The following is a 24,252-nucleotide window of genomic DNA, read 5'->3' as shown; positions in this document are numbered from 1 at the left end:
AGAGTTGGCCACAATTGAAACCAAATAATTTGTTTTTGGCCAAAATCGACAAAATTGAAAAGTCAGGACTTTTGTGAAACTTTTATGAAAGGTTTGACCTTTTTAAAACATTTGGCCTTTCTTTTATTTATATTAGACTCGATCACCAAAAAAATCTCCACCTTTCGGCCCCTTCTCAATTGCACCCCGATATCGTAATTTTGTTCAATTCACCCAAATTCGTACCTTTGGTTTTCAGTTTCACCCTTAAAATCAAATTGGACTATTTTACACTCGAAAAAAATTCATAAAAATCCTTATAAACTACTAATTTGAACTCTTTTTCACATAAAAAGTTAAAAATGAATGACTTATTTGAATTTTTTTTAATGGAGAAGAGATCAATTTAATATTTGAGGGTGGAATTAAAACCCAAATGTGCGAATTCGGATGAATTGGACAAAATTACAACATCGGGTGAGACTGAAAAAAGGTTAAAAGGTGGGTTTTTTTCTCGATGATTAAGCATTTAAATTATTACCTTTTCTTTTATTTAAATGTCTTCCATTGGATAATTGAAAATCTCACCCCTTAGATTTTTGGGTTAATAGCCTGCATGGTACCAAATCTTTCTTTCATATATCTATTTGGTACCTTTTTTATTTGATTGTTTTTATTACTCCCTCCGTTCATTTTTAGTTCGCTTTTAGGTTAGATTGCTAAGATTAAAAATTACTTCTTTAGTTTAAAATTACAAACACAAAGACTAGTATGACCTTATTTATAAACTCCACTATTAACAAATTTAATTTTAGAATTAGAGTTATTAACCCACTATTAGATGATTTATCTTTAACAATTGAACTATTATTTAATGAAGTAATTTAATAATAAGGTCAAATTTAGAATACTATTGTAAAAACCACATAGAAATTTTAAAGTGACAACTATTGATAGATAAAAACATTTTCCTAAAGCGACAATTAGAAATAAACATAGGAAGTATGTTTTGAGTGATATATGAAATTCAGGTCAATTACTTCTGATGTAACAATAAGAATATTTTTTGTATATTCGTCAGCCTCGGTTTTATAAATTGAAAAATGAGTTATGCTAAATGATCCATATTTTTTAACCCATTTTCTTGTAACACTTGACGTGGCAATAAAAGAGCGAATGAATTCAATTATGGTTTTTGAGATATACACTTTTGGAAGGGACCGGACGAACGAACCATCGCCACATAAAGTAAGGAAGGTTATAAAAGGTGGGTTATAAAGCATTTTTCTTAAAAAAAATAAAGTACCAGATTGATACATAAGGAAAAGATTTGCTACCAGATTAATTCAAGAAAAAAACATTTGATACTAAACTGATACATAAAGGAAACATTTGTCACCATTCAATACTTATATAACTCCCATTGCCACATTATGACATAATTTTTTTAAAATATCCCTGCCTTAAATAAAAAATAAATGGCATCAAAAGAATACATATTGTCTTAATCATCTAAAAATATTTTATATTTTTGACTTTTTTTATGGCTTAAACTTTAAAATCTTTAATTTGAATTTAATTTTTAATTTTCAGTTTCAATGAACAAATTGGAGTGAATAAAAATTCAAATATGCCCTTCATATTGTTTCCGTGTGTATTTTTATCATCAAAAAAATTCAAACATGAAACAATGTGAAGGTTATATTGAACCTTTTCCACTCTAACTTAGACACATGGCTATAATTGAAGCTGAAAATTGAAAATTGACAAAAATTTGAAATTTTTAAAATTTTGTGCCATCTACGAATAAAATCAAATATACGAGGGTATTTTTTACTGACTAACCCTTAAAAATAAGGTACCAAATTGATGCATGCATCAAACAAAGATTTGATGCCACTCAAGCTTTTGACCCTAAGTTTTCACTTTGTTTTTTTTTATCTGTTAAGTTTTCACTTTGACTTGCTCAAGAACAACTATTATGTTTTTTTTTATCTCAATATATCCATTCAAAACTTCAAGCAAATCTTTAAATTTAAAAAGAAAATAATGCAATATATAAGGCTAATAATCACCGACGGTCCTCGACTTTTACCCTAACCTTCCGTAAACCCCCCAACCTTTCAAAAGCTTCCCTAAACCCCCCAACCTTTGTGGCGGCGCCATTCACGGCCCTTATAGACGAAACTACCCTTTTGGTTTTGGCGGCTGTCCTTTGTTTTGGAAAAAAACAAATAGTGGCGCCACATGTTAACTGACACGTCATTTAATGTCAAAACAAAATTGAAACACCCAAAATACCCCCTAAAAAATTAAACCAAATCAAATTTACTTAATCAAACCCAACCCACGGTCAATCCGCCCGCCAACCCGAACCACTCACCGCACCCGCCGCCGACCACCACCCGCCGCCTACCCATCGGAATCTGCTCTTGGAGAGCAGATCTGAATCTGTTCTTCAAGAACAGATGTGCAGAAGACGAGTAACAGCTCGTCTTCTGAAAAACGGAGAAGACGAGCTGCTGCTCGTCTTCTCAAAAACGGAGAAGACGAGCATCAGCCCGTCTTCTCAGGGAAGACGAGCTGCTGCTCGTCTTCCCAACCGGAGAAGACGAGCTGCTGCTCGTCTTCCCAACCGGAGAAGACGAGCTGATGCTCGTCTTCCCAACCGGAGAAGACGAGCAGCATCTCGTCTTCTCAGATCTGAGAAGACGGTCGTCTTCTCAGGTGAGAAGACGACGAGCTTGGTCGTTTTCTCACCTGAGAAGATGACCGGAGGCGGGTTCGGTTGTGGCGGTTCGGTTTCGATAATTCAGTGGTTTGAATGGGTTGATTTGCTTTAATTTTTTATTTTTGTTTTAATTAAATTTTAATAGTTGTAAGGGTGTTTTGGGTTTTTCAATTTTTTTTAGATATTTTGCCACATGTCAGATGACACGTGGCGCCGTCTTTTTTTTTTTTAGAATTGTAGCCGCCAAAAAAAGACGGCGCTTAGGGGTATTTTCGTCCATAAGGACCGTGAATGAGCGCCGCCATAAAGGTTGGGGGGTTTAGGGAAGCTTTTGAAAGGTTGGGGGGTTTACGGAAGCTTAGAGCAAAGGTCGAGGACCGTCGGTGATTAATTAGCCAATATATAACTATATTCACAACTTAGAAAAATGGAGGGGACCAATGCCGCATTTACAACTAAAAAAACATATGGGACCTTAGCAAATGAAGCATATTTAAGATAAGAGGTGTAGTGGTCAAACTAGACAGCCCACAAATTTGATATTTCATAAGATCAAATCATCATATCATTTAAAAGTTTTTAGACATCTTTATTTTTAAACCTTGTAACGGTTCCTAAATACCTACAAAAGTTCCTTCTGCGATGCCCCATTTTTCAATCATCCTTTTTTTTTTCTTTCCTCCATTTTGCTTTCCTTTTAGCAACGTTCAAATTATATTATAAATAAATATTGAATTATCAAACTAATTCAATTTAAGAAAAATTCATATGCGCGTTATTTGTGAATAAAGTTAATAATATTATCAAACATCATTAAATAATTTAAAATTTTCAAGAGGCAATCATGAAAATGCAAATAAATTTAAAAAATAATTATGCATGATTCATGAGCTTAAATTTTCCACTAACCACAAAAGGGTTTTTAGTGGGTATGCCATTTAATTTGCTGTAACATATAGTGTGATAGTGGAGTGGCTTTTTACTACTATACTTTTGCAGATATAATTATTAATCATGTAACATATGTTTGTTGGTCAATTTTCGAACCATGAACGAAAAGGCCGACGGTGTCTGAGGTCTGAAGGTACTCAATTACTAGATTGTATTGACTTAAAAAAAAAATACTCTATATCAATTTCATGAGAGATTTTACATAAACTCACTTCATCAAAAACATATTAATGCGAGAAAAATGTGGATTAATGAAAGAATATGTTAGATTTTTTAATATTTGTTGCTTAATTGTCGTTCACTTCGTTGTGCATAACCTCACGACAACAAGGTCTAAGTAAGCAATTTTCATAATATCTATGGTTGATTAAATATTCAAACTTAAGATTAAGTGAGATATTTGTAACATTTTAAACAGATGTTTGACTATTAAATAGTAAATTGATGTTAATTAAACTGAATCTGGATTTGAATTGTATAATGCAAAAGATCCTAAAAAGAAGGTTATGCTTAGTTACAAGTTTAATCAACTTATAAAGATGAATTAGGAAGAAGAATGAAAGAGAATAGAACCTAGAGAGGGAAATATTAGATATAATATATAGTTTGAATTCAAAAAAGGGTCATGATTAAATGATGATAGAAATGTTTATAGTTTAGTGATTGCAAGTGTGAACTACGGAGGATAGGCCAGAGGAGGGAGTGAGGTTTGGTGGTATTTCAAAATTTGAAATCTAAAGACAAAGTGTTTGGTAGGTCAAAATTATATAAATGGATTTTATTTGATTAAGGCGAAAATCATACCCTATAAAATCAAAGTCTGCCCAACTAACACACACTACCTCACACAATATTACCACTAGGCACAACATTTATAATTATTTGTTACTATTAAAATAACTACTATATACATGTACACACTAAAATTATTTAAAAGTTGTCGTTTAAATGGAATAAGCGTTCGACACAAAGTGTTAAAGTCGTGAATTCAATTCTTCCCACAAACCTCCCCCCGATCAAAAAAAAATCGTCCAATATAAAATAGATTAAATAAAAAAAATCATATCAAAAAATTGCAACAACTTACTCGAATATTCATATAAAATACAAAAACTAAATTAATTATATATATAAGATTGCCTTTTGTGTTTGTGAATGTTAAAAAATATGACAATTATTATCAATAATATAGAGTTGTTAATCCTTCAGTATTATGATCAATAAAAAAGTGTACTAAAATATGTGATAACTTGCTTTTATAGTATTTTATTTCTTTTATGAAAAAGTGAAAGATAGTTTGTATATGAGAAGGCTTATATAAATATGAATAAGGAATTAATTAATTATTAGAGAAGGAATAACTCAACTGAATGAAGACAAACAAAACAAATCTCTTCACTAAATTACACCCTCAAATTTCTATACATGTAATGTATATTATTATTCAATTAGTACGATAAAGCTTACATTTGGCTTTGGAATCCTCATTTTACCCTAAACTACGCATTTCACTCTAAGGTTAGCATTCGGTCAGCTCAACTAAAACCGGACCAAATTTCTCCAAACCAACCAAGTCAAAAATCGACTAAATTAAAAAGCGACCAGCTCAAAGTTAAATCGACTGAAATTACACTTTAACTGAAACCGACCTAATACAATATTCAAAACAAACTAAATTAAAAACTGAAAAGCAGAAAAAAAAAATACTCCCACAGAAAATACGATATGACCTTCTTAGATGGGACAAATAAAAATGGGATATGTCCCTTCTTAAACGGGACGGAGGGAGTACCAGTTATTACTAATAAAAATATATATAAAATAGAACTATTAATATTTAATTATTTGATATGTTCGATCAATTTTAATTTTTTCTAAATTAAAATTGGAATCTAACCAAATAATAAAAATAACATTAAAAACTGAAATCAAACCGATTTAAATTCTAATCGAACTATCGAATAAATATTATCAATTCAGTCGATTATGGTCGGTCTATTTCACTCTATGAAGATCTCTAACATCTTCATTTTTCTGTTTTCTATGATAAAATATTAAATTTTCTTCCCAAAATAATAAAATATTAACACCAATTCCTTATTTATTTATTCTGTATATTCTGTCTAATGTGGGTTCCTTGTTGACTTTTGGAAGGAAGTTAGCTAAGTTGGTTGAGTCGAAGAAGAAGTTATTTCAAATTTCAATTACTATTAAATAATTAATCAAATAGTAGTAATACGATTACATTAATTAAAAAACTAATTATAAAATGCAGGGACACGTGGAGAATGTCCAAGATTTAGTGGGTATTTATCACCGCCGTAACAACAACGGAATTTCTATTCAATGTGCTTATTAATCACTCATCGGACTTGAGACCTTTTGACTTTGTTGGATTTTGTGCTCCTTTATACTTGCAATTGTGATAGGAAAAAAATTCAAATATATCCTCCATGTTTAACTCAAAAATTAATTTAGTCCTTTCTATTTGGAAAAATGCCAAAACACATTTAATTTTTTTTGAAAAGTTCAAATAAACCCTTCTTTTTAACCATTAGAAAAACTGTAACTTATGTGAAATCTGACGCGACGCCTTGAATTCGAGGCAGCTTAAATATGCCATCTTTTTTTATTCTTTGGTCTCTTCATATATGAAAATATTCAAATATATTCTGACCATATGAAAAAAAAATTCAAATATACTTTTAATGCATGAAAAAAAATTAGATGCGTCTTTATATATGAAAAAATTTAAATTTATTCCACAAAAGCTTATAAATATCTCTATACACATGTTGATAAGAGTAAGGCATTTTAGGACCTAAAAACTTGCACTACTTTGCTGAAAATCTTACTTTACTTGAACATTGGAGAGGTTATCATCAAGTCTGAGGCTCTTTGAGCTTACTCTATTATATGTGCAAGAGATCGCTTGTTGATTATTTGGAAATTTAGTCTTAAAAGCTCGCAAGTTTATCGAGTCAAATATTTTAATGATAACTACAATTTGATAGTTAACTCGAGTACTTCAAACTCAAACTCAACTCTTTATTGATCGAGTTGATTTCGAATATTTGACAAGTCAATGTCAAATAGCTCAAATAGTTCGCGAGTTGATCCGACTCTATTAAATTTATAAATAACCTCCTCTGATTCAAGTTGCCAAGTAACAATAATTCATGGATATCTGAGGTTTTTTAAACATGAAGAGCACATTTGATTTTTTTTTACATACATGGAAAGAAGGTTAATAACCTTTTCATACAAGAAGAGAACAACTAAATATTATTTGGATCACTGGCCAAATTCGTATGGCATATTTCAACTGTCTCAGGTTCAATGCGCTACGTCAGATTCACATAAGTAAGAGTCAATGATATTTTTAACGATATGGGGATTTATTTGAGCTTTTAAAAAAAAAATTAAATGTGTTTCAGCACCTTTCTAAATATAAAGGGCCAATTTGATATTCAGGTCAAACATGGAGGATATATTTGATCCTTTTCCATTAAATTACAATTTAATTTTTTTTTATCTGTCCATCTTTAAAATAGATTCATTTAAACTACCATGTCGGACAAATATAGACGTTTTCAATAATTTCAGTGCATAGTAAGGTTGGAATACGCTCTTTTATTTTAAATGGGTCATGAATTCAAATTATACTTACATATACAATGTTTTAAAATTTAAAAGTAAAATTTTCCATTTCATAAAAATGTATTTGGTTCGAGATAAAGTTAGTATAAAATCCATAAAAATATCATTTATAATTAAGCCATTTAAAACACCTTATGTACTATGTATCAAACTGTATTTTTAAGAAAATTGTGCAATCATATAATTTTATTGAAATTATTTTTTTCATACATGGAATATGAGATATTCTGAATGAGTTTAAATTTCGATTTCGAATTCACAGTTAATTAATTAAGTACCTATTAATTTTTTGTTAGAAATTCTGATGTGGACACCAGAATAAAAATTGTTATGGCGTCCACGACAACCTTTTTTTGACGGAAAATTATCCAGTATTTCGAATTGTTAAAATTTAAAAATTGGTGTCCAATATCAAAATTGAAAGTTCGTGTTAATATTGTAAAGCACGCTAATGTTCGTGGTTTTAAATGCAATTAGGTCAAATATATTAAAACATATTATATTATAAAATGACAATTAATCATTAAAGTAATAAATTACTATTTATAGTTTTTAATAAATAAAAAATAAAAATAATTATCAAATTTAGGACATATGAAGTATAACATAGAGAAAATTTCAATATAACTCTAATTATGTTATTTTTTTTAAAAATTATAGTAAATAATAATTTAATATATTTTAAGAGATTTTAGATAATCTTAGACATCCAACAATTTGTTGATTCAAGAAAATTTGAAAATTTGAAATTAAAGAGAAATTATCTATAAATTTTCAATTAATTAAAGACTGCTTTCGTAAAGTATTTAAGCCATATAAATAAAAAAATTAAAAAACACTCTAAAACAAAAAGGATAAACAAAATTCTAAAAATAACTAAAAAAACTGAGCATATTAAATAAAGGTTTAAGCTTCACTCTCGTAATCTATTTTTTTTTTTGATAATTAATACTCTTGTAATCTTTATAAATTCTGAATTCTGTTTTTCATCTAATATGATTTTGCCCCTGTTAAAAAAAATGACTTTGGTGAAAAACGACGGACATTCCCAACAAAACTGGTTTGTATAGATTGTTATTGTTCATCAAAATAAACTCAAAAAATTCACAGTTCCATATTTTAAAGTTGGACAAGATTCCAAAATTTTTAGCAAATGATATTTTTTCATAATTTTCAAATCTGCGTCCAAGTCCGCATCCATATAACACTATTTAGTTTATCACGTCATCCGTGAACTAGCCTATCACATTATGACACGTTTTTAAAACAGTGGCACTATCATAATTTATTTATTATTTTTTTACACTTTTAAATAATAATATTACGATAGCGCCATTATTTCAATGACATGTCATACAGATGACGTGGTAAATTTTCATTATCAAACAAATTGAAAAAGACTCGGTCAGTTTATTGAGTAATCATGAGGAAATTAATTCTCATCTCAGTTTTCACCAAAGCATATTGAGGCAAGCTGATTTCGTAGCCACTATATCACATGGCATGCAAGTTGGTAAGTATGCCGCAAATGGCATAGCCATTAAATTATAGGAAAAAAATACATCAATGGTACTTAACTTTTTTAAATCTACTTTTTTCAATATTTTAAACTTCTATTTCTTTTAAAACTTTAAAAGAACATGTAATTTGTGACAAAACATTTTTAAATTAGTATTTTCGTATAATTAGTATTTCAATTTTTAAAAGTTCATAAAATGAAATTTTTGTTTCTTTTTACCGATTACTATTGTGCTAAAAAAATAAAATAATCACATATTTGCTTAATTTTTGACATATTAATAAAAAACGATACAACATATGCAAATAATTATTTTTTTTTGATAATTGGGGAGGGAAAGCAATGTATGTAAATAATTTTTCTTCAACGTAATATAAAAAAACAAATTATGACAATAAATCACATATTATTTTTTGATCTTGTTAGTGTTACGGTGATTTAAATATGACTAAAAACTTTCATTTAAGTAATTCTAAAAGATGAAGGTTCAGATATTTAGATTGCAGATTCATAAAAGTTCATGCACCACTATTTTTTTTATTTATAGAGTAGCGAGTACAAAACTAATGAATAGAGTTGCATTTATTGTCATTAATTTTGGGATGTCTCTCAATGACAGCAACCTTGTCAATTGCTATACCTAGGGTGACCAGAAACTGAACTCAGCCCAAAAATCAAATCAAACCGAACTAAATTGAAGTTTGTCGTTTGCTTCTGTTTTGGTAAAAACGGTATGGTGGAGTTTGATTAACGGTTCAGTTAGGGGGTTTTTAAATCCGAAGTAACCGAAAAACGAACTTTTCAAAAGTAAGAAAGTTTTTCTTTTGACTTTGTATCTAAATATTGGGGCTTTTTTGTTATTTTACCTTAAGATTTTCATTTGATTGATTTTGTGTAGAAGTCCAGTCCGAATTTATAAACTGAAATTAGACTGAACCGACCGAAAATATCAATCAATTTTTTTTTAGTGTAATTTGGAAAAAAATTACGGTTTGATCGGTAATTTCAAATACTTGGCACTGTCGGTTTCAATCCAATTCCGAACCGACCGAAGCTGGCACCTAGCTACACCATATACTCCATGTCCTTTTGATAATATTTGGGGTTCACTTGAACATGTACAATTTTACCTTTACAATTTTCACCCTTTTCACAACAAAGAAACAACTCTCTTCATAGACACAAGAGTCAAATGAACAGAATGGTACTGTTGATTCATGAAGTGTACAAACAAAGTCAATTCCTGTATACCAACTGAAACTAAGATGAAACTGAACTGAAGTAGCCAAAACAACAGTTGTTGTTATTACCATCTTTTTTGCTCTAAACTCATCACCTTTTACTATCTCTTCACGGGTCTCCTGCCCCCAACCTTTCAACAACTTGTAATTCATATGCATGCACTTCCTACAAAATTAACAAAATTATTTTGATCCATAAATTAATATGGAGCGGTAATTAAGTTCAATTTCATATACTAATAAATTATAGCTCAAATTGAATACGCGTCAGAAAACAATCTTATAGGTCACGGGTTCAAGTCCTTTCACAACCGCTCCTACTCACCAATTATCAAAAAGAAAAAAAAAGTTCAATTTTATTTACTAAGGTCAAATAAACATAAAAGTTCATTACTTTAGGTTAAATATTTTGTTTTATTTGGATTTTGTGCTATAATAATGAAATAAATGTACATTGCTATAAAAGATGCACCAATTTATCAGTAAGAAATTTTGAAATATAGTCATTGTCCTATATTTGCCACCTCGTGATAGTGACAATATTATATTTAAATTTGGTACTTTAAAATTTAAATTGCACATTTATTTTAGAATAATAGAAAAAGAATTATACATGCATTAATTAGGAAATTCTACGTTCAATCGGTACAAGCTTCTCCCTTTTGGCTACCTATTATCATCGAAAATATTCCCATCAAAATGTAAATATTTAATGAACTCAATAAATGTAAAAGTATTTTCCATTCTTAAATAAAGAGTGAAATTAAATGCATGTCTAAAACTAGAATTTAAGACTGCGATAGCCAGTAATAATAATAAGGTTATACGGCGACGTTTTACCGTTACGAATCGCTATCATAATATGATGAACACTATCATTGACAATGAAAAATATTTTTTAAATATTTTTGTCTGCTACATAACGGCGTTATTAGCTGTCGTTTGCTATATATATATATAACACCTCTCTTTACTTTTATTCAAAATCCATTTTATTTCCACTTCTCTCTCTAAATCTCTCGTTCTCTCTCTACTGTGTTTTTAATGGTTGCGTGAAGCAGAAGTTTGGTATATTAGTGTTTTTTTCCTCTCAGTTTTCTTGAAATTACTCTTGTTTTTCCTCGAAATGGGCAAGAAGGAAAATAATATTAACGAAAAAGTTGAAGCTGTTCTTGATATTCTAAGAAAACAATCGCCATTAACAGTTAAACAGGTAAAAATCTGTTCATTTCTTGATTTTATTTTCTTCATGTTCATCGTTTTCTTGACCTAATTTGATATGATTTTACTTCAAAAACAGGAGAAATTCTGTAACAATGGCTGTGTAGAACGGTTTCTAAGATCAAAAGGTGACAATGTCAAAAAAGCTGCTAAGCACTTAAGGACTTGTCTGTCATGGAGAGAAAGTTTAGGGACTGGTAAGTAGTTAGTATGATACTTTTTTTTTGCTATTATACCCTTTTTTTGATCTTCTTATTCTATTACTTTTATAAAGTTTTCGAATTCTATTCATATTGTTAACTGCTTATAATGGAATCTTGCTTTTTTTTTAACTTTTTTGAATATTTGAGCGTTAAAGTGAAATTTCATACCAACCCACTTACAGTAATCATTGTTGGCACTAGTTCAAAATAAAGAAACTCAAACCTTGATAATGAACTTTATGAGTTATTTAATTAATGCTAAAAAACAAAATTTATAACTGCCTTTAACTTTTCTTGTTTTAATCTTAATTAATATTTTTGTATATTTGCAGAACAATTAATAGCAGACGAATTCTCTGCTGAACTAGCTGATGGAGTTGCTTATGTAGCTGGTCATGACGAAGAATCTAGACCTGTTATTGTAATAAACTAATTCTTGAATAATTTCTGTGTTCTTTTTATTATTTTCTTGAAAAATGTTATAAAACTAATCTTGTTTTATTTTCTTGTAGATTTTTCGGATTAAACAAGATTATCAAAAGTTCAATTCACAAAAACTGTAAGTGATTATACTTTATATGAGGTAGCACGGAAACTTTATTCGTCCCGTTTCGGATATTTGACATTTTGAACAAAAGTTTCATTTTTTACATGAAAAAACTTTAAAATAACACTATTTCGCATTTCTACGTTCAAGTTCTTGTCTGTGCTATCGATAAATTTTTTAATATTCTTTATCTTGGGTTTGAATTGTTTTATTTTTAAATTTGTAGGTTTTCAAGACTGGTGGTTTTTACGCTAGAAGTTGCCATAGCCACAATGCACAAAAACGTTGAACAATTTGTTCTTCTTTTCGACGCAAGTAAGTTTAATTAATTTTGATTCCGACGACAAGATTACCCTTTTGAAAGCTCAATGCATTTTGAAAATTGTGGTGTACTTTTAAGTCATTTTCCGAGCTCAGTGTCTGTAATTGCACGCTCGTAAAGCAGCAGAAGCAGCTGCATGAAACCTAATAAATGAAATTAATGTCGGAGAGCCGGCAAGGATCTGAGATATTCTTAGACAATGTCCGGAGTGCCCCTTTAAGTGTCACATTCGTTGTCATTGGTGTGTGATTAATTATTATTGGTTCTGTAGGGGTATTCTCGGGAATTGAACCTCCCCCTACCATCTTTATCCAATATGTTTATTCTCCCCTAGAATTGGTCGTGTTGATCCTCATCCTTTTTCTTTTTTCTTTCTTGCTTTTGCATTAATTAAGATAATCCTCTGCCATTTCAGGCTTTAATTAACTCTTCAAAATATATTTAAGAATTTTGGTCTACACTTCTAAATTTAGTGTTTTAAAAATTGAACCGGACCAGCTGATTCGACCAGAACCAAAGTCAGCTCGGTTCATTTTTCGTGTAAAACATGAAATACGGTTGAACCGGGAAATCCAGAAAAATCAAAATTAATTGAACCGATAAACTGTAAATATTTTCCGACTTATTATTTAATTGATGAAACCGGTTAAATGTGAACCGACAGCCGCATTGGTTTGATTTAGATAATAGTGCTTCTAAATGGGTTTTTTGAACTATTAAATGGGTATTGATTTTTTTGTTAAATTAAGTAATTAAAATGTGTTTAAAAATGCAGGCTTTTTCAGATCAGGATCGGCTTTTATGAACTTGTTGCTGGCAACACTGAAAATTGTAGCGGAGTATTATCCAGGCAGGCTTTACAAGTCTTTTGTAATAGACCCACCTTCTCTCTTCTCCTATCTATGGAAGGTAAAATTCAAAATCTACCTAATTTGGTTATGTAAAATGTCTTTTTGTACCAAAATTAAAAACTAAATTTGTCTTCACTATTACATTTCTCAAAAGTCTAATACTGTTGTTGTAACTGTTTGACTAAAAATACCTGTTTTTTTCTTTGTTTTTCACATCATATGTCTAAATTAGGTCAAATATTACTCTTTTTATGTTAAAGTAGATCAATTTATTTTCTTCTTGTGGCTGTGGGACCTTAATTCAATCTACTTTTCCATTATTTTCAAAATTATTGGACTTCCAATTTTCTAATTCTGTTCTAGAGTTGAAAATTGTGACCTATTCTTAGAATTTTGGTACCTATTCTTTTTTGAGATGATTATTTTCTTTAATTTTCCTTTAACTTTCCAATTGTAGCTAACTATTGTAGCGTTGTACATTCCGTTAAAACCGAACTAAAATTGAATTTTTTTTTAATCGAACTAAATAAAGTTGACAAGAATATAATGAATTTGTTCAAGCGAACCTAATCGAATCAATATTGATTCAATTAATTTTTTCAGTTCGATATTTTATAATTCTAGATAAATGAGTTTATAATATTAATCTATAGATTAGTTTTGAGTCATTTTTTATAAAGTAAAATTTATAAACATGCATCAATAGCATGTATTTAATGACATAAATGAGTTTATAATATTAATCTATTGGTTAGTCTAACAGAACTCGTCATTTTTATGTTTGATTGCAGGGCGTCCGTCCGTTTGTTGAGCTATCAACGGTCACGATGGTCGTTTCATCGTTAGATTTTGAGGAATCACTAGAGTTCAGTGATTTTTCTTTGTATCCGCGAGCCTCATCCCTCAGATTCGACCCTTCGTCTATCAAATCAACGGCTAAGATGGGTTCATGCTCTTCCTCAAGATTTTCCTTCACTGTGTCTCACCATTTCGATTCACTTAAACCTTGGCACCTCAGCTTGACCGACACGTCATCATCAAAAGTTGGACCCACCACTATCAACAGCCACTCCGTTCTGGGCCCCGCTCTAATATCACCACTCAACGCCAGGTCATACTCTTTCGCATCACCGTCTGTAAGAACGCCACTTGGCACAATCAACGGCGGTGGTAGCTGCTACTCCTCTTACTCTAAGTACAGTAAGAAAACTCTGTTTCCATCAACCCCGTTGCCGCAGCGCGTGACCGCGAGTGACCCAATCAAAATCTCCCATCCGCGGACCCCACGGCCGTCTTTCCTCCAATCACCTGCTTTATTTTTCAAGAAGGAGTGCCACGTAAGCAAGACCGACAAGTCTCGAGAATCTTTCTTACCTTTCGTGAAGTTCTATAGGCGGCCGTACGATGAGATGGTTTATAGGTCAAAGATGCGGCCCCCACTAGGTGGACTCATCTCCATAGTCTCTCCTCAAATCAGACGTCGCCACATGTCAGTATCACAACGGTTCTAGGCCAAGCAAGCAAAAAAAAATAGCAAGAGAGTATATAGTAATTTTATTTTTATTTTTATTTTTACTGCTATTATATTACATTAACTAATTATGTGTCAAATGTCAATGACATTAGCACTAATAATAATTAATTAATTATTTCTACAATTGATGTTTTGTTTAATTATGTTTATTTGTGCATTGACCAAAGTACACCCAAGAATAAAAAGTTAAAAAAAAAAGACTACGTGGGAGGTGGGTTATGAAATGATGTGCATTATGTCTGATTTTGAGTTGTGTAGCAAATATGATTATACAAATAATTAAACTATGTGTTAAAAAACAAAAGTCTACGTTTTGGGTTTTTAATATAATGTATAGCATTTAAATATTTGTATGGTTTGGCACACATGGGTTGAAGATAGCGTGGTCGAAACGGTGGACATTACATTTACATTGGAAATAAATTGCACGCATGACTTGAACAACAAAAACCATGCAAGATCTCGGTTTCAATTCAAACTATTTTCAAAACGAGTTATGTCTATTTATTTAGAGTATCTAGACTTTGTTGGATTTATTTTAATTTAATAAAAATTGTATTCGAGTTTGAAAAATTTCACCATGTTCTCCTGATCAAGTTGTAAGCTTTGCATTACTATATGGCAAGTAATTAATTCATCTAAATTTTCAAACTATTAGATGAGATTTCACAATAGTACTATTTTTAACACACTTCTACATGCGGACGTTTTTTTAAGTTGAAATGTGAACAAGGACGTACACACTTTTAAGTTGCAGGTTTAATTAATCAATGCAATTATAATAATTGAACTCTCATATTTTGGTTATAGAGAAACTTTTATACTATATCAAATTCCGCCCAAAAATTCAAACTATTAGGTTAGTGTGAAACAATAATATTATCTCTAATGTTGTAAATAGATTCAAACATAGAGTACGATCTGATATTAGTTATTGAAATCACTATATTCGGCATATATGCTTAAACCAACAAAAGACAAAAAAACTGGCATAACTCCAATTGTAATATGGTAAAAATAAGTAAATCGTCATATATGCATTTTTTTTGTCGAAATCTCTCGTTGAAATAAAATTAGAATTTTTTTCTTTAAAATAAAACAAATTAAAGTTTGATTAGCAGATTGAAAAGAAGGCCATAATGAAAATCAATTATACCTTAATTCGTCAGTTAATTTTAATGGGAAAAATAATATAAATGGATAGGTTTCATTTTCAACGGTGGACGGTGGTGGCAGAGGCCAGAGAGTGGGTAGCATCTTGTAGGAATATGTGTTGGTGTTATCTTGTTAAATTAATACTAATAAATTAAAACAAGTCAAAATGGAGCTTCTGATTCTAAGTATATGTATGAACATATAAAAACAAATAAGAGTGTGTGTTACTGTATTGGTAACTCAATAATTTAATAACAAAAACAGATTTCGATCATATAATAATAAGCAACATACATATACTTGTAAATTATTGTTTGTCGTATAATACATGTCTCTGATGTCTCAAGGTTGTACTCTTTAACTTAAATTTAACGTTACATAAATAGGAGTTTTTTTCTTTTCAATTTTTGGTGACAGTAACTCACTGCATGCACTAATTTCTAATTGAGTAATTTGTCTGTTAGCTTGAAAAGGATATTAATGTGGACAAAATATTAAGACAGAGAGTGTTTAAAGTACCCATGTGTTTGTTTTTGGAGTTTATTCTTTGTTGTGTTGTGGGTATGAAAATGTCCCTTTCATTTTGGTTTTTAGGGTTAACTTCTGAATCAGTAAGATGATACAGAGATATTGTTCTATCAAATTTCTTGCTTCCACCCTCTGATATTTTTGCTCTTACTTTTTTTATGTATGTTTCAGATTTGATATAGACTCCAAAATGTAACTTGAGTTGCTTCGTTTTTTATCATTTTTTTGTGGTGTTACATCATTTAATCAATTTTCTGTCAATTATATCACCCCAAATTTTCTACTGTACCCTTGTAGCTTTAGTCTCACTGTTTACCTCTGTTTCTATTTTTTATCTGTAGTTTGACATTTATTTTTAAGAATAATTATACAGGATTTTTAGTGATAAAAAATAAACAATAATTATAAAATTACCAATCTCAATATAATCATTATGTGGGATAAACACTCCTATTTTAAATCCAATGACACACATTAATTTTTTTTTTTACTAAAAATAATAATTTACTTTTCTTATTTTTTAAAATAAATAAATTATGTCAAGCATAATTCAATTAGAAAATTTGAATGAGGAGATTTTACTGACCTGTCTGTTGTGTTGGACCCATTTTGTACAATTGTGGCATCCATTTCCTTATATATATGACATAGATTTTAAAGAGTTCAAAAGTTAAAAATAAAGGGTATATAGATTTTTTTTTAATTTTTTTCATACATTGATTTTGTTTTAACAGAAATGGAGATTTCATTCATACTAGACAATATGTACAATACACTCCCCAAAAGAGAGAAAATACGAAAGAAAAACAACACTATAATTTCACAACCCAACTAAACAATTGAGAGATATCAAATGAACCATACTCGTTGTGAGATCCGAAAAATGATTCACTAAGGAATAGATATACCAACGATACACCGAGACTCCACTATTTGAAGGGATTGCTGGTGAGAATGAAGGTTGTGATTATAGAGATCCCAGCTCTCTTGGCCGTCAAAAATCACATCTTTACTCTAAAAGGTAAAGAAACACAAATTCTAAAATAAATTAGATTTAATCTAACTAAGACCAAAACTAGAGAGAATTCTAGAACTAGACTAAAAATGGTCAAGATAGAAACTAAAGGAGACTAAAATTTGAAATAAACTATGTAAAAGTTAAATAAAAACCATAGAACAACTAATTAGAGTTTGGGTTTTAGAGAATGGGCCAAAAATCACCTCCCATGGAGCATAAGTATTTAAATCAAACCAAATTTGTCTTAAAATTGACAAAAATTGAAAATAGTAGAATTTTAGATCATTACACCTATTTTTATTGAGAGCTTGTTTGACATTATATGATACAAAAATAACATCAACTATATCAAATGATTTCTCTTAAAACTGAGATTAAAATAATTAGATTTTTGGAATAATTGCGCTACACCCATAGTATAAGCTAATGGTTGTGGTTAATTTATGTTCAAAACTGGATGCTGCTTTTGATTTTGGCTTAATCACCAAAACACCCCTCACCTTCTAGCCCCTTTTTAAATGCACCTTGACATTACAATTCTGTCAGCTGCACTCTAATTTGCACCTTTGGTTTTCAATTCCACCCTCAAGTACTAAATTGATCTCTTCTCCATAAAAAAAAATTAAAATAAATCATCCATTTTTAATTTTTATGTGAAAAAAGTTCAAACGACTACTTTATAAGAGTTTTTATGAATTTTTTTCGAGTGAAAAAAAATCCAATTTAATTTTGAGGATGGAATTAAAATTAAAAGGTGCGAATTAGGATGCAACTGACAAAAAATCAGGATGTAACTGAAAAGAGATTAAAAGGTAAGAGTTTTTTCTGGTGATTAAGCCTTTGATTTTTGATGTCAAACTAGTTCATAACCAACACTCTCTTAATTAAGCATAATAAGCATCTCCTACTCACATCAGACTACTAAAATTATGCATGAACAATTATTAACTAAACACATTTTATTTTCTCACACCATGACCACATCTTAATTTTTTTGGAAACACTACATAATTTTACAAACCAACTTAAAACTGGCTTCTCAAAAACACCATTACATTTGCACCTTCTTCTGCACCAGGTCAAGCGTGGAACCATAAGTCTTTTGCAACGCTTGAGCACACCAACCATGTCCATCATCAACAGTAGGCATTCTCACTTCCATAAAAGGCGCCACCGGACGACGTTCCTTTCCCGGCATCATAACTCCAGCAAAAACTCTCAGCACATTTGATGCATCAATATCCATACAAACATTGATTTCTGGAAATCCCTTGGGTACCGGAGGAATTCCGACAATCTTGAAATATCCCAGCAAATGATTATCGTCCACTGTCTGTCCTTCACCTTCGTAAACAAGGATCAGAGCTTCTGTTTGGTTATCGTTACTTGTGGTGAAAGATAGTTCTCTTCTTGCAGGCATTGTGGTATTTCTAGGTATGACAGGAACAAAGTTGTTTCCGTCAGCTTTTATTCCGATTCCTAGAGGAGTAGCTTGGATTGTTAATAGATCCAAATTTCCAAATGGATCGCTGATTCCTGATGCCACTGCGCCTTCAAGCGCTGCCCCGTAGACTGAAGCTTCCAATGGATTCATCCCATCATAGAGCTCATCCTTTTTACATATGTTCTTCACAAGATTTCTTATCTTCGGGATGTGTGAACACCCGCCTACGAGTATCACATCAGTCAAGTCCTCTACGTCTACCTTTGAGTCATGCAAAGACTGCTTTATAAGATTTTCGCATTTTTCAAACACCTTCTGGTTCACTTCCTCAAATTCCTCTCGATCAAGGACCTTGCATATTTTAGTGCCATTTCCCAAATCGACATCAATCTGGATACTGGTTAGTGAGGAAAGCCTGTGAATTGCATCTTGGGTTGCAACTCGAAGAAATCCCTTTGCTTTGATCTCATTGACACCGTGACTCATAAAAAGGCCCTCTGAATTTGGCAACAGATGTTCCATTGTATTCTGTAGAATGTCTTCTCCTCCAATAGCAGCTCCTGCCAAGGATTTAATCTGCGACACCCCTCCAGCAGTAGCAGTCACAGCCACGTCACAATAACCAGCACCCATGTTAAATATGAGTGCGTTCTTCTCGCTTCCACTTCCCATATTCTCATGCACAGCTTGCTGCTGCTGCTGGGCATATAACAATGCCACTGCTGTTGGCTCAGGCATCAACCTAAGGACGTGGAGGCCGGCCATGGCACAAGATCGTTCAATCCGTGTCAGTTGGAACCTACTAAATGACACTGGAACGGTCAGTACAACATTTCTGATTGGTCGCTTGAGCTGAGCTTCAGCCATGGCCCGTAATTCGACCAAATATATCGCAAGAACTTCTTCAGGGGTCGTTGATCGCCAAGCATTGTTCACCAAGGCCGCAATAACGGGACGAACACCGATGTCCAAAGTCTGTAACAAAAATGGAAGGCTTCTGCTTGCGTGAACAACTGGATCGGTATCCACTCTGCCAATCAGGCGTTTCATATTGAAGATTGCAGCACCAGATAACATTTCATGCTCATGGGTCAGTTGATTGCTGACACCACCAGAGGGGGTATCATCCTTGAAGGTGACATATGATCTCATCAACTTCTGGTTTCTAGTATTCTTAAGAAGCTCTACCTGGGAGCCTTTCCAAACTGCCACGCTACATTGCGAAGTACCAATGTCAATCCCAATGGCAATTTCAGGAAAAGGCGACGAGGATTTCTCCTCCCCAGTGGTTTCGCTGTCAGATGCTACAATGTACTGCGGTTCAGCCATCTCTGCAACAAAATTACTGCAGAAATACAAAAAAAATTGATAAAGGGAAAAATCAGTTACAGAGGATCATCGTAACAAATCTTTACAGAGATGCAGTTTTGGACCTTCACTCCACATTTTATGAGATATAACACTCAATTTCCTTTTTTTCAACTATATAAAAAAAAAACAATTTTTCGAGGCTAAACTGAAATTAATGAGCAAGTATTATACTTAATGCTACTGAATAGAGCTACTACTTTCTCGACCTTTTAATTTCTTTTCAAAGTCATCCCGATATTATAAAATCGCCAATTGTACCCAAATTCACACCTTTCACTTTTGATTGTACTTATAGGTACTAAATTAGTCCCTCGTTTTGAATTTTTTAAATAGAAAAAAGTTCAAATAAGTTATTTATAAGGGTTTTGAGTATTTTTTTTCTTTTCAATTTATAAAATTGGCGGATTTGATATAATTGACAATTTTATAACGTTGGGGTAAAATTGAAAAAGGGTTAAAAGATCAAAACATTTTAGGAGATAAAGCCCAAAAAAACACCATCAAGCTGTGTAATTTTGACGTTGCTATTCTTGATCTGTCACCATATATAAAACCAAGATACTAGTATTTCAGCTGGGTATTTCAACAAACACCTTAAGGGTTCTCTAAATAAAAATTTGAAGAACAAACAATGACAGAGTAACACTAAGTTTTCATTCCATAACACTTAAAAATAGTCAAATACTAATAAGTTTCCTTCATAATATAACCAATTCTTGAGACAATACACAATCAAGAACAAGAAACAAAAATGAATCTTAATTTGATTAAATCAGAAACAAACAAGAATCATATAAATAACAAATTAAAAGATTATATATAAGTTGAAAAATAAATAAGAAAATATAGGATAGAGAAGCTAACCTGAAACGTGAACTGAAGATTGGAAAAAGAATTAGAGGCAGCTAGAGAAATGGCATGGGGGATCAGAAGTTATACAAAGGTGGTGCTTTCATGTTCTAGAATTTCCTAGACTCGCTTAGTGTTCTTTAGATGGCGCTTGTCTTTTTCTTTTTTTAAAATACTAAAACTTTAAAGGCTAATAAAAGTATAAAACAAATACTTCAAATTATTCAAAAGAGCATATAAGTCTTTTTCATATTTTTTTGACACTAAAACTCTCAATGGTTTTTCATAAGAAGCAAAAAAAAAAATACCTATATCTTTTAAGATATAAAATTTTTTAATTTACTTTTTGGTGGCGAAATCTTTTACATTTTTATTTGTGTGATTTTTTTCAAGTGTGGGGTTTATTTGATCATTTAACAATAGTAAGTTTGAATGGCAAAAAAATATTAAAAAGATTTATGTGTTTTTTATGAATAATTTGGGGATTTTTTTATATCTTCTGCCTAGTTTAAATAATGTATTCTATTTAGAAAATTAATATAAACATTATAATACAATTTAAACTTTCGTCCTCATAGAACAATCTACTTTTTTAAAAAAATATCCCAAAACTCGTATTTGTTTTTAATAAATAAGTAATAATTTTTAAAATGATTAATAGACTAATATTTATTAATATTGATTATAATATTATAAAAAATACAAAATGAGTGACTGTTGTAGAGAAAGCAAAAATATTATAATTATAATACTATTTATATTTTTTTTAAATAATAAAAAATTGAACAACTCTATTAAAACGAAGAGATTATTCACTTATTTAAATATAAAGATAAAGAAATTACATAAATCATGGTGATAAGTAGAATTATATTTATAAAATAATATTATAAATGAGCTGTAGCATAAAAGATATGAATATTGAATAATATTTTATAAAAATTATAGTTTTAGTTTCTTCCGTAAGTGAACTCCTCCCAATTATAATAAAAAAAACAAATATGATTATACTAGTCTTGATTCACAAAGATAATATTATTATAATAGTGTCTATTCATCAAACACCCTTTCTTCTTTAAATATTTATCTTTGCAAGTCTAGGAAAGTCTAGAACATGATCTAAAGAACACGATTACAATATGCCTCTAAAGAAAACTATTATGATGTTATTTCAATTCAAATTCAATTTATATACTTTTGATCTATACTATTATTTTAGAGTAATATAACCCTCCTTTTTAACCCATCTTTTTTAACCCACCTTACGTGTCATTAAAAGAGTGGATGAATTAAAAGTTAAAATTTAAAATATACATTTTTGGAGGTAATTATTTGACGAATTAAATGCTGTCACGTAAGGAGGAACAATAAAAGTGGTACAATATGGTGGGTTAAATAGCATTTTCCAAAATGTCGATTAAATGAACATAACCATTGAAGTCATAATCATTATAATTTGAGAAGATTTCTAATCTTTGGAACTGTGAGGTCAAACGGTCATTGATACTTTAATTAACGTTATAGAAATTATAAAATATACTCTTCCAAAAAATAATTGAGAATTAATATAGTTTTAAAAAATATAAATAACTCGATAAAATAAAAACATATTATGTTTATTATAAAATATAAAAGTATTAATTAAAATAATCTTTATAAATATAAAAAAATAAAGTATAAAGTTATATAATTGAATCATTGTAACAAGTAAAATAAAATAAATTTAATGAACGTACAAGTTCTCTAAAATTTAACAGTTGGTCTTGTTTTTGTAGCAATTCTCTAAGCTTGGTTTGTGGTTTTCTATTTATTTTCAAGTCAGCTATTTATTAAACGTTGTTTTGAGCTGCTTTTAACTAGGTCTTTTTGAGGCTTATATTGTTTGATTGTCCAAATTGGGTAAGATTCACGTCCTCTTGATGCACTTAAAAAAGTTGTACGGTTGTTCGTGAGTGTATTGCTATCACCTGGCTATAGCTACTGGAGAGTTGTGAGTGAAACATCCAAAAGCGAGTCTGATGCAAACATTAATCTTGGTTTGTAGCAAGTTACTGATCTATTAGTGATTTTTCATAGTAAAAAGACTAACATGAGTAACTTCATTGGCTACCGTTTTATCACTGAATCAACGGCAAGTTCGCGCCTACAGGATGATGATGATATACGACATCGAGCAACATTCACTAAATATAATGTGTGGTTTATAAGTTGATCAGAGCAGAGGGGGCGATATCTTAGCTACCTGGGGCGATACCTTAGCTACATGGACCCTTTGGTAAGTTCATGGTTGATCGCAGTTTTGAGGTTATAAGCTTGAATGCTACGAATCTCTCTTAATGTTTAGTACCAAAATTTCAATTGGATCAAATTGATATCAAAATTTTAATTTTAATTTGTAGCCATGACACCTCGTCCTTTTCTGATTTGATAGGGACCTGATGGATTATATTTTTATAATATACCACCACGTCGACTGCTATATTAATTGTTATATTGATCATCTTCAAACGTGACACCTTACGAAGCACGTTATTTTTTAAAAAAAGAATTCCGCTACCAATTGTCATCAATTCACTTTTATATATTTGAAGTGTTTTGGCTTAAACTTAAAATTATAATTTGAGTACCCTTTTGCTATGAATTGAAAATTCTACAGCACAAGATTTTAAAACTATTTAATGTGATAATATTAAGTAGCAGTACTTCCTCTGTTTTAACTTAGTCGTCGCTTTTTAATAAATTGCTAACATTAAAAAAGTGCTTTATTGTTTTAAATTTTGAAAGTAAAAATTAACATAATCCTATATATTAACTCCAATAGTGAATTATATAGCTTTTAAAACTAAATATAAGCAAGTCGAAATTAAAATATAATTATAAAAATCACTTAAAAATCCTTAAGTGATAACTATTTATAGACGTATACATAAAAGCGACAACTAAAAAACAAAAACGGAGGTAGTATTAATTTCTTTAATGCAGGGATAGGATGAATAGAAAATACGAACATAATGCTGTCAATTATGCCAACATTAAGCAGTGGCTTTGGGCTACAGCAAGCTAATTTATCCGGTGCTCAAATTTCAAACCATATCATCTTATCATTTGGCCAAATTGCTCTTCTTTAA

General features: G+C 30.6%; 2 protein-coding genes across 2 annotated transcripts; one reads left to right on the top strand and one right to left on the bottom strand.

Annotated features, from left to right (window-relative positions):
- The first annotated feature begins 11,058 nt into the window (after window positions 1–11,058).
- LOC126666797 (uncharacterized) lies at window positions 11,059–14,883 on the top strand. The gene is made up of 7 exons (XM_050359670.2): window positions 11,059–11,294; window positions 11,382–11,499; window positions 11,838–11,926; window positions 12,018–12,064; window positions 12,279–12,367; window positions 13,150–13,283; window positions 14,017–14,883. The coding sequence occupies exons 1-7, from the start codon at window positions 11,208–11,210 to the stop codon at window positions 14,734–14,736; spliced, it is 1,284 nt and encodes a 427-aa protein (XP_050215627.1). The 5' UTR covers window positions 11,059–11,207; the 3' UTR covers window positions 14,737–14,883.
- A 3,443-nt stretch (window positions 14,884–18,326) lies between these two features.
- Window positions 18,327–21,298, bottom strand: LOC126670431 (heat shock 70 kDa protein 8). Its single transcript, XM_050364157.2, has 2 exons — window positions 21,140–21,298; window positions 18,327–20,249 (listed from the first exon to the last, which is right to left on the bottom strand). Exon 2 carries the CDS (start codon window positions 20,231–20,233, stop codon window positions 18,512–18,514), a length of 1,722 nt encoding a protein of 573 aa, XP_050220114.1. The 5' UTR covers window positions 20,234–20,249; window positions 21,140–21,298; the 3' UTR covers window positions 18,327–18,511.
- Between the last annotated feature and the right edge of the window lie 2,954 nt (window positions 21,299–24,252).

The sequence above is a fragment of the Mercurialis annua genome, linkage group LG2 (genome assembly GCF_937616625.2).
Source record: "Mercurialis annua linkage group LG2, ddMerAnnu1.2, whole genome shotgun sequence".
In the NCBI taxonomy this organism is placed as follows: Eukaryota; Viridiplantae; Streptophyta; class Magnoliopsida; order Malpighiales; family Euphorbiaceae; genus Mercurialis; species Mercurialis annua.
This window is presented reverse-complemented; position numbering and strand designations above follow the sequence as displayed.